This window comes from Mytilus galloprovincialis, chromosome 4, assembly GCF_965363235.1.
Source record: "Mytilus galloprovincialis chromosome 4, xbMytGall1.hap1.1, whole genome shotgun sequence".
Lineage (NCBI taxonomy): Eukaryota > Metazoa > Mollusca > Bivalvia > Mytilida > Mytilidae > Mytilus > Mytilus galloprovincialis.
The window spans coordinates 58099996-58112150 of record NC_134841.1 but is presented as its reverse complement, the minus strand read 5'-3'; the positions used below and the strand labels follow the sequence as shown (position 1 = coordinate 58112150).

At 32.0% G+C, this 12155-nt stretch overlaps 1 protein-coding gene and 1 long non-coding RNA gene across 2 annotated transcripts; one reads left to right on the top strand and one right to left on the bottom strand.

The window, feature by feature from the left end:
* The first annotated feature begins 344 nt into the window (after positions 1 to 344).
* Positions 345 to 2015, top strand: LOC143072527 (uncharacterized). Its single transcript, XR_012977221.1, has 3 exons — positions 345 to 468; positions 754 to 933; positions 1528 to 2015. It is a non-coding gene; the product is annotated as an uncharacterized LOC143072527 (long non-coding RNA).
* A 995-nt stretch (positions 2016 to 3010) lies between these two features.
* On the bottom strand, positions 3011 to 11435 carry LOC143072526 (uncharacterized). Its single transcript, XM_076247502.1, has 4 exons — positions 10874 to 11435; positions 9452 to 9556; positions 4398 to 4495; positions 3011 to 3977 (listed from the first exon to the last, which is right to left on the bottom strand). Exons 1-4 carry the CDS (start codon positions 11060 to 11062, stop codon positions 3959 to 3961), a joined length of 411 nt encoding a protein of 136 aa, XP_076103617.1. The 5' UTR covers positions 11063 to 11435; the 3' UTR covers positions 3011 to 3958.
* Positions 11436 to 12155: the final 720 nt, after the last annotated feature.

Here is a 12155-nt window from a genome sequence, read left to right as displayed (position 1 = left end):
GATGAATACATAATGAAGGTGTTAATGGGTGTACATTCATGACGAAAAATAATAAAAATTCTTGCCAATTTTTTTTCAAAAATGATGGTAACATTAGTAATTTGAGACCTCTGACAAATCACTGTAAAATTTTAATCGATTTGATGCTAACGGTAACTGAAAATGACCGCTTGTCGCCTGACAGTAAAGGATATTATTACCCTCAATAATGCTACATGTAATTGTTTTGTCTTTCTTTGTACCATGCATGCATGAAAAGGGTTTATTTTCACTTGTTCATAATTTTGTCATTTTTTTCAGCGTCAGCAACCAAATGGTTCAATATATTGGTGGTGCTCTGGACGTTCAAACAAATCTAGATGTCCAGCAACAGTTATCCAGTCCGGTTCAAATTTCAGACCAGGTTCTCATCAACACGACCATGACTTAGCTCCTGGAGCAATTATCAAACTGAAGATAGTTTCACAGGTATTTACCTATTAATTTTTATAACATACCTATGTAAATATCGAGAACATAATTTAAAATAACAGTTTACATTTCCATGTTATCAACATTTAGAATTATTTGAAAGATATACAAAAAAGGCGATGTGGTATGATTTCAAAGTAGACAACTATCAACCAGAGTTCAACTGACATAGATAGAAAGAAACTATTTATATAAATTAATATTTGTTCCAGTAAATTTTACTAAATTGATCTTGTGTCATATGAAATCAAACTTAACATATTTTTCCATTCACTGTCTAAGCAAGAAGCCACAACCAATGCCTTCAAGCCAGCAGTACACATAGTCAATGAAGCCATGGTTAGTCATTCCGACCATACAGCCCCAGCAGGTAGCAGACCTAATGTACACAACCTTCAGACGTCCACTAACCGTCTACGTGAGAAAAGCAGACCAAAAGATCCAACAGATTTAAACTTTGAGGTATGATTTAAACTAAGTGAATGGTTTCTTCCAGTATTATCAGATTATTTACAATAATTATATGATATGTAATTTATTATCCGAAAATATAAATAAAATTGATATAAGATGTGGTATGAGTGCCAATGAGACATAATTGAAGTGTAAAAACACAGCTCAGCAACATGAAGATTAGTGCGTCCTTCAACAATGTGCAATTATTTATCCGAAAAAATAATAAAATTGATATGAGAAGATGTGGTATGAGTGCCAATGAGACATAATTGAAGTGCAAAAACACAGCTCAGCAACATGAAGATTAGTGCGTCCTTCAACAATGTGCAATTATTTATCCGAAAATATAATAAAATTGATATAAGAAGATGTGGTATGAGTGCCAATGAGACATAATTGAAGTGTTAAAACAACATTGTGCAAAACCCAACCTCACAGCAAATGTAAAACATTTTATAGCATTATACATTGTACTAATTTGTTTATTACAATAAATATACATTGTACTAATTTGTTTATTACAATAAATATACATTGTACTAATTTGTTTATAACAATAAATATACATTGTAATATAATAGTATTTATTCCCTATTTCAGATCAACTATGACTTTCTACCAGAGAACTTTTTCAAGAAAGATGTTGTTGTTGACAGCAATCAACACTTCTTTTTTGCCACTGATAGCCAGTTAGACGCCTTATCCTCAGCCAAAGTGTGGTACATGGATGCAACTTTCAAGATCATCAGTAAACCATTCTACCAGATGTTTTCGATACACCCATTCATTCGTACTGGTGAAGATAACTCACAATTATGTCATAGGAAAGATTTTGAAGTTGAAGCAAAGGAAAAAAAAATATGAAACAAGTATAACATTTTAAACTTAATAAAAATAAATTAAATAGTCCTGAGTCTGAATCCGAGACAGGTTTTTTTTTAACACTTTCCTATTTTCTTGTGTTAAGATGACTAATTGGTAAATTTTAAAAAGCTCAAACAGGTGCAATATTCTAAGCACGTACACACTAAATTAATTACAATGCTTCATAGATAAGACATTTACATATGTAGTGCAGAAGATCTCATGTTTTTATCTCATGTTTTATCTCATGTTTTTGTGCTCGTTTGCCATTTTGGCATTATATGATTGTTTTTATTAGTGCTTTCTGTTTATATTGTTTTGTATATGCATACCAACAGTACAATAAAATATTTATTAAGTCTGTTTTTTTTTTTTAATTATTCATGATTGAGTAATTGTTTATTATGCACATGTGGACTATACGTCTTTGAAACAGTCTCACCAAGACACGCAACACATAAAAATGAAATGCCATACATAATAATCTTCCATGAGGTACAAAAAGCATACATAGCAGGTGTGTAGCTACGTTTACGTCAAAACGCCCGTGCGTACACTTGAATTTTGATTAAAAAAAAAAATGAATCTAAAGAAATAAAAAGAACTTGTTAGACACACATCAGTTTTATAATTCTTTCTTCATTTGCTTGTAATTGGGGATCAAATAGATGAAATTTACTTTTCAGCCAAATGGTATCATATATATTATCTATTTGTTCATTTTCTATCAAGTCTGAATCTATACTGTGAGCTCTATACTCACTTCTCATTTGTTTAAAGCAATTCATTATCTGCTGAGATTCGTTTTGTGGTTTACAGTTTTGTGGCCCCGGACGGTGACATATTATTGATGACTCAAAATCGAGACATGGCGATCCTAGATTTCGTTGGCGGCGTCAATATTTAGGTTCAGTATGTTGTTCAACTGGTTTTTCTTAAATAACAATAACTTTGCCAAACCTTTGTGAAATTTTACGATAGTTGAACAGAAACTGCTTATGGCCAAAAGAGTAAAGTGACTGAGAGCATAGTATTGAAATTATATGGAGTTAATTTTCCAGTGTTTTACAGACAAAAATTAACAGGTACTAATAGATAATAGTCTGCATGGGGCTTGCATTTTTTACACAATTTCTTTGTCAACATTTCATCGAATTAAATGAAACTTTAGCAGAATCCAAGCATTTTTTACATTTTTTGTCTGAAGCAAAGTTTTGAAAGTAAAATTTTGAATGCAAATAGGGAATTTGTTAAAGAGACAACAACCCGATCAAAGAGTAGACAACAGCCAAAGGCCACCAATGGCAATAGGTCTTCAATGCAGCGAGAAACTCTCACACCCGGAGGCGTGCTTCAGCTGGCCCCTAAACATGCTAAACAAAAATGTACTAGTTCAGTGATAATGGACGTTTAATGTTTATTCATTTTTCAGTATTATACTGAGAGACTGCATGGCTTTTAAAAAAATAATAAATGCATATTAACCTTCATAGTTTGTCATGAAACTTGGGCCGAAACTAATATTCCAGATCAAGAAAAATATTTAAAGAAAATGTTTTTTGTATAAATCCTGTAATGGAATGATAAATGGATACTCTTCGTGCAGAGAAAATCTCAGACGAGGAGTTTTTGTTGGTTCAGTGCCCCTACGGCTCTCTTTAAACATATTTTAAAGTTACTGGTTTTGACATTTTCTCTAAATCCAATGACCATTATATTTCAAATTAACAAAATGAATAATTTAACATAACAAATACACCATTTAGATTCTAAAGTATGTTGCAACTGGTGATTTTTTAAGACAGGAATGGTATCCATTCTTGATTAATCATTATCCTCCGGAGGCTTCGCTCCTTAGCTCTAACCCACTACCATCAAGTGTTTGACATGGACCCGTTTGGGGTCCTCTGACCCCTCGCCAAGGTTCGGGCGTACATATAAAAATGACCTAGCTACGCCACTGCATAGTTATCTTCCATGCGGTACGAAATGGTATTACATATAAATATTCAATGAGGTACGAAATGGCATACATATTAATCTTCCATGAAATTCTTCCATGAGGTACGAATTGTTATTACATGTTAATATTTGAAATGGTCAAGGTACGAAATGGTCAGGGTATGAAATGGTTTTTGCAAAGTACGAAATGTGGGGTACGAAATGACTATAATTCTTGTATATATCTGTAAACAAATAAAAATAAATATATTGGTTATTTAGAAGTTTTATTAAATTTCTACAAGCTGCATCAAATTTTAATGAATTGGTACAGCACGACTGATACCAATAAATAATTTTTCAACAGTCTAAATGTTTGGTTAATTGGTTATATTCTGAATGGCATATGCAATGGTAACCTTTAAAATTTATGTGCTCTTTTGTGGGTTTTTTATGTTTCATAATACATGTCAATTCCAATGCACTGACTCCTGAGCTGATGATACTCTCGGAGACTAGGAGTCCACAAGCAGTGGCAGTATCTCTTCAGGGCTAGAAAATGAAAATCATATTTTATAAATTTGGTGTATTAGAGGGGCTTCTGAGATTCACCTTTGTCAGGAATACTCAATGTAAATGAAGACAGACAATAAACATTTATCTACCTCTTCTTTGTCTTTATTTTCTGTCTTCTGAAGTAAAAGTTCAGTCTGTTTTTCTTCACTTCTTGATTCGGACTATTGGATTTTATCTCCTCAGATTCCTATAATAAAACACACAGTTATTTTGCAATTACAATAATGAATTTCAGCAACCTTATTTAAACTTTTTCTGAACACTTAAATATGTGAGTATTTACATTATCAAGGGCAAAATACATTACAGCTATTTTTATACAACCACAAAACAATTTTTGGAATCATATAATGGTATGATGTCGTAGTCCTCTGCGTCCTTTGAAGACACATTGGTTTCCGGACAATAACTTTAGTTTACGTGAATGGATATTTGAAATTTTATAACAATGTATAAGAAGCCTCAATACCACGAAAAGAAGGTTGGGATTGACTTTCAGGATGATGGTTCCAACTGTTTATAACTGGAATAAGGGCCCCAAAAGAGGTCCTAAACAAGCATTTTTCTACTTTCAGGGTAATAACTTGTGTATAAGTATTTCAATTGCTCTGAAATTATTCCACAATGTTTAATACCACAAGTAGAAGGTTTGGTTTCAATTTGGGGGTTATGGCGCCAACAGTTTTGGAATTAAGGGACAAAAACACATTTTTGTAGTTTCTGGACTATAGCTTGTATGTAAGAGTACAAAATGTATGGATCTATCTGACATTGTACCACAAGGTTTCATATCACAAAAGGAAGGCTTGGATTGAGTTTGGGGGTTGATACCCCATTCTTGCAGGAATTGGATCCAAAAAAAAGGGCCAAAATTGTGCACATATTTAGTTTCCAGATAATAACTTGTGTTTAAGGGTATGGATCTCTCTGAAATTGTACAAGGTTCCATACTACAAGGGAAAGGCAAAGATCAAGGGTGGGGTAATTGTTCCAATGGGGATTTCAAAAAGTTTTGGTAGGTTCCAATTTTTTTAAGGGGTTCAAATTTTTTTTCAATTTTTTTTAAAGTTTCAAGAAGAAATCTTTAATTGCACAGTATTGAGCAATAGATTTGTAAGATCTTGATATTTGTTTTGTGTCAGAAACCTATTTTATGACAAAGGAGTAGGGGCTATAATGGCCTATAATGGCCCAAGTTTATAAGATAAAAAAAATTCTTACAGACCAGTTTTTTCTCCATAAATTATTTGAAAACGATTCAATGATTAATAAAAACTGTTTTTATCTATAAAAAAAAAAAAGGTTCAATGACGTCACAATGGTAGTGGTAAATTTTAACAACCTTACTATACTTGCACCTATTAAAAATTTTAACATTTTGACAAGTTCATACATATCAAACTTAAGATAAAAAATCTTTTTGGTGCAAGGTTGGTGCGATAGTTTATTTTATATTTTTCATAGCCAAGCAGAGCAATAAAAAGCTGAAATTTGCCTTCCAAATTGGACCTATTCATCTGACAAAGTTTAGTTTATACATTCTTATGCCTATAGAAACTTTATTTTTTGGTTTATGAATGTAACGTGTATTCCTAATATTATTTCTGTTAGTATATGTCTAGTTACACTTCTTAAAAAAATCCGAAAGCAATGAACTACATGTGTAAGGGAGTCAATAACAACTTTGAGGATATTTTGTTTTAAATTATGAAATTTTAGATAGACATGCAATATAACAAAATCTGTACATTATTTATGTTTCTGCTAATTATCAATTCAAAATCTGGTGTTTGAATGTGACAATCTTCTCTCCCTGGTATTCTCTCTCTGGTATAAGGGTCAGATCCATGATTTTATGTTAGGAAAAAGGGGGGGGATGGGGGGGACAAAGTATACCGAATTTAAAAGATTGTTTTGCTTAAATTACATAATAAGTGAGAAACATGAAAGGAGTAGGTCCGGTAAGGGCTGATTTTGGCCTCAAATTTCAGGTTCATCTAACGAAAGATTTTGAACATTTTTAAACACTTAAGTGTCTATTTCAATTGATTCAATTAGTTTATGTGAAAGATTTTAACTGATTTAGGCATTAAAAACGCTCCCTTTCAAGCATTAATATGAAAAATCTATCAAATATGCCAAAAATCGTCACTTTTCATATGGTTTTTGTCAAAATTATAAAGTAGCCGAATCTGTGTTCATCCTCAACCTTTATATATGTTATGTAATATCATCAAATACAACTTACATTTCAATATAATGAATGAACACAAATGCGGCCACTTTCATTAAAGACGGAAAAACGCTAAAATTGTGAAGATTTCAGCAATTTAGCATGACTTAATGATGGTAGTACCCGATATATGTGCATTGTATTGTCAAAAACAGCCCATATTTATGTAGCATAAGCATTCTACTTTCCAGTAAATAGCTAAAAGATTACATTTTCACAATTTTGTAAAACTGCTATATTTTGGGGGCCAAAAAGGGGTCTTACTGAACCTACTCCTTTATTTTAACAATGAAAATACCTATATTCCAATTGGATGTGTCTTTGTTGGTAATGAACATAGAGAACAAGTTTTATCAAATTTGGTGGTAAGAGAACGGAAATGGCAAAAGGTAGACAAGATAAACCAGATGCTCCGCAGGGCGTAGCTTTATACGACCGCAGAGGTTGAACCCTGAACAGTTGGGGCAAGTATGGACACAACATTCAAGCTGGATTCAGCTCTAAATTTGGATTGTGATTAAATAGTTGACACAGCATAGGTTTCTGACACAGAATGAATGTGTTCTAATGAACTTAAAATTTTTGTTTTCTCTTAGAGCAATTCACTATGCTGTTGAATATTAATCCTCTCAAAAAAATGTTTGAAGAAATTTTCTTTTTTATTTATGAAATTTCAAATGAGAAAAATTGAACCCAATTTTTTTAATCACATTCCCCTTTCCCTTATTCCAAAACTAATCTCAATTAAAATTTCTAATGGAGTTTGCAACAATAACTACTCATTTAAATACATCATAAAATATTAAGATGTAAAAAAACTGCTTGTTATCACTGAATGGTAAAGATTATATTAATTTATCAGTTGGTAGTAAAAAGTGAATATACATTGTATATATTGTATATAACAAAGATTTAAGTTGATTCTGGACAAAGAAAGATAACTCCAATTAAAAAAAAATCTTGCTATTGCACAATATTTTGCAATTAGATATTTCTTGCTTACTATTCTGGACAAAGAAAGATAACTCTAATTAAAAAAAAATTTGCTATTTCACAATATTGTGCAATTAGATATTTCTTGCCATTGCGCAATACTGTGCAATTGAAAAGACTTGCTATTGCACAATACTTAATATAATAATTTTGGATCCTGATTTGGACCAACTTGAAAACTGGGCCCATAATAAAAAATCTAAGTACATTTTTGGATTCAGCATATCAAAGAACCCCAAGATTTCAATTTTTGTTAAAATCAGACTAAGTTTAATTTTGGACCCTTTGGACTTTAGTGTAGACCAATTTGAAAACAGGACCAAAAATGAAGAATCTACATACACAGTTAGATTTGGTATATCAAAGAACCCCATTTATTCAATTTTTGATGAAATCAAACAAAGTTTAATTTTGGACCCCGATTTGGACCAACTTGAAAACTGGGCCAATAATCAAGAATCTAAGTACATTTTCAGATTCAGCATATCAAAGAACCTAACTGATTCATTTTTTGTCAAAATCAAACTAAGTTTAATTTTGGACCCTTTGAACCTTAATGTAGACCAATTTGAAAACGGGACCAAAGGTTAAGAATCTACATACACAGTCATGACAGTTAGATTCGGCATATCAAAGAACCCCAATTATTCAATTTTGATGAAATCAAACAAAGTTTAATTTTGGACCCTTTGGGCCCCTTATTCTGTTGGGACCAAAACTCCCAAAATCAATACCAACCTTCCTTTTATGGTCATAAACCTTGTGTTTAAATTTCATAGATTTCTATTTACTTATACTAACGTTATGGTGCGAAAACCAAGAAAAATGCTTATTTGGGTCCCTTTTTGGCCCCTAATTCCTAAACTGTTGGGACCTCAACTCCCAAAATCAATACCAACCTTCCTTTTGTAGTCATTAACATTGTGTTTAAATTTCATTGATTTCTATTTACTTAAACTAAAGTTATTGTGCGAAAACCAAGAATAATGCTTATTTGGGCCCTTTTTTGGCCCCTAATTCCTAAACTGTTGAAACCAAAACTCCCAAAATCAATCCCAACCGTTCTTTTGTGGTCATAAACCTTGTGTCAAAATTTCATAGATTTCTATTAACTTAAACTAAAGTTATAGTGCGAAAACCAAGAAAATGCTTATTTGGGCCCTTTTTGGCCCCTAATTCCTAAAATGTTGGGACCAAAACTCCCAAAATCAATACCAACCTTCCTTTTGTGGTCATAAACCTTGTCTTAAAATTTCATAGATTTCCATTCACTTTTACTAAAGTTAGAGTGCGAAAACTAAAAGTATTCGGACGACGACGACGTGATAGCAATATATGACGAAAAATTTTTCAAATTTTGCAGTCGTATAAAAACCATAAAAAATTTGGCCCAACTGTTCAGGGTTCAACCTCTGCGGTTGTATCAGGCTGCGCTCAGCAAACATTTCATAATATGCAAGTATGTGTAGAAATTTTAAGACACAAACAATAAATCAAGATAGTTTTATTTGTATGAAAATCATACCATTACATGAAAAAATTACTTTCCCATTGATTCAAGGTATTCCTGATATTCTGTGATTGCAATTTTGGTAGAATGGACATCAAGTGATCAACGCTAAATTAGCCATTACATGAAATGCTGTATACAAATTATGCTATCAAAATTTTAAGTGTGTGTATTTGTATTTTCTATACCTATAGCAAGTAGGGGGTGTAGGATGTTCTCGCTGTGTTGAAGACTCATTGGTGGCCGTGGGCTGTTTTCTGCCTTTTGACAGGGTTGTTGTCTCTTTAACACATTCCTCATTTCCATTACTATTCTGTCACAGTTTTCTCAATAATAAAGACATCCTAAAAAATTCTTGTTTACATTGTTCTTTCAGGTCAATATCAGAATAGGTATTTAAACCATACCTGGTAAGTTTTGATAATTTCCTGACAATTCCTCCTGATTTGTTCTGTTTCTTCCTTCGCTTCCTTCAATCGCAGATTTATTTTCTCTAAATTTGCTTTTGTTTCCTTAAAAAAAAATTAAATATCAATAACATTTGTTCATTTCGCTAACATATATATTTCAATAGGTAATGAATGGGTTATAATATCTATTGTGCAAATATTAATGTATTAACATTTGAGGAGAGACCCACTTATAAGTATCATCTTACAAATATATTGATTAGCCGTATTTCCTACACTCTTTCATGTCATTCTAAAATGAAAATAAACAAAGTTATCTACCTTGAATTGATTTTTTTTAACCTCTTTGTTTATACTGATGAACTTCATTGTTTGTCTTAGGCCACAATTAAAAATATTTTGATTTGCCCAAACCCTACCAAAGGTTGAGACAGTGGGTAGGTAGGTAGGCATTTTCTTTTTTAAGAAATTTTTGTATTGGATGTTTATTAGTCTTCATGCCTATCTGATTAAAAAAAAAAATTCTTCAAATCAGGACAATAAAAGAATTTGAGTAGGCAGCTTTTTTTTGGGTAGGTAGGGTTTGGGCAAACAAACCTATTCTTTTTTATGGCCTTACTTTCTTTTTTTTTTTTTATTAAAATTGAATTTTGATGCTAGTTTTATACTATCCACAACATCAATAGAATTGTGAAATATTATCACTGGAGAAAAAGAATTATATTAACTCTTAAGAAAATTGCTTTAATTCCAAATTACCATTGAACCACTGAAAAGTAGGGTAACTCGATCCACACATATGTTTTTATTTGGCTTTATCTGCATTTTGCACGCCGACGTCATAGAGCACAGATTTAAAAAAAAAGAAGAAAATAGACATAAACAATGCAGTTCATCTGTATAAGCAAAGAGGTTAAAAAAAATTAAATTCAAGGTACAAATGTAGATAACTTTGTTTATTTTCATTTTAGAATGACATAAAAGAGTGTAGGAAATACATTTTTATTGGCGTAGGAAGCCGTATTGCCCGAAGAAAACCACTGACCTTCCATTGAAATGGAGTGCACTTGTAATCACTGGGTTTGAAATAACAAGCTCAGTGTTGACTGGCTAGTGATTACAGTAATAACTACTAAGACTAACTCAGCCACCTAGGCGCATGTAGGATTTCTTAAAGAATCATAAAGCTGTAAGGAAAATATAAATATCATTGCAACATTTTCAAATCAAAATTTAATTCATCTTTCAAACTTCTTTTTTTTTGGTCCTTAACTTACTTAGTGTGTGATTCCATTGTTGAAGGCTGCAGTCACCTATGGACCTTGTTCTGAATATATTTTAGTGTTCTGCGTTGACGGGATTAGTGTCTCATGAATTATAACATTATTGCATGTTTCTTTATCTATACTAAAAACAAACCTTATAATCAAGCTTTAAATAGTGTTTACAGTTGGATAATTGTTGGAATATACCATCTTCCCATTCTTTGCCCAATACATTTACAATTTTCTTCAGGTCATCAATATCTTTGGCTCCATCAGCTGCATAGTTATCTAGACCTTTCATACTTTTTCTGATATTAGGTTCAGTGGGCTGTAATATTCTCATATATGATCTGTCACTTGCCACATCACCAATTCCTGATTCCCTACAAAAAGTCTGGTACTACAACACGAGAGCAAACACTATTAAAAAATATTTGAGGTACTTGATAAAGTTCTCCATTTGATAGTTTTAATTTTGTTTCCAGAAATGGTGAATCAGTCATTACGCTTGGAGACATAACAAAATCAATAAAACATTTAGTTTGATGTTCAGACAACCCTTTGCGGGTATATGGTGAAATTTATACAGGCTGTCCTTATCCTTTTTCTTAAGCATGTTTTCTGGCTGCTGTATATCTATATTTTGTTAAATCTGAAATATAAGTACTCATTTCTTTAAAAGTAAAGTAATTTGCAAATACTGACAAAATCTGTCTCTGTGTCAGAGCTCCAGATAAGAATTCACAAATTGGGTTTTTAACCCACCATTTTCAAATATAATTGGGTGAAAAAGTTTTTTAATTGCATGATCAATTCCAATTCACCCCTCATGTTAATATCAAATTGGGTTTTTCACCACCAAGCTCCTTAATATATTGGGTTTCTCATCAACACAATATTGAATATTTAGGCAATAGCAACCCCAGATTTTTTCCATCTTAAATATGTTTCTTTCTTTGTTTAGCTGTTTTATTTGGTTTAGGGTTAGGGTTATTTGATAGCTGTTTCGTGGTTTATTCACTGAGGAACAATTGTAGGTTTAATTTGTGTTCCGTTTCAAACCTTCTGCCAATTTTGTATTTTCTCATATAAACTGTAAAAAAACGGATATGTGTATTCACAGGCACTCGTCTTATACCTTTATATAATAAATTCTGCATGTGTGTGTATTTATTAATTAACAGTAAAATGAAAAAAAATAGTATATAAACTCTAATTATACTTGAACGGTTTCGTTTTATTCCAATTTTTATAAATCTGGGTTTAGTTGTCTTTTATTAGAACTTTTGGTTTCTGATGCTTTATCATGTCATAATTGATTTGGCCTTTCACTTTTTCCATCTGATTTCGTTTTTGAGGAAACCCTGCCTGTTTTTATTAGCAATGTTCTCGTTAAGGTACGCACACACGCCCGTGTGTTCGATGGACACTTCCTA

Coding starts and splice junctions, on each gene's coding strand:
- LOC143072526 (XM_076247502.1), bottom strand. CDS start 11,062: ATGAGAATATTACAGCCCACTGAACCTAATATCAGAAAAAGTATGAAA. Junction 9,557..10,873: donor ATTTAAAGCTTGATTATAAG/GTTTGTTTTTAG, acceptor TTTTTTTTTAAG/GAAACAAAAGCAAATTTAGA. Junction 4,496..9,451: donor AAATTATCAAAACTTACCAG/GTATGGTTTAAA, acceptor GTTTTATTATAG/GAATCTGAGGAGATAAAATC.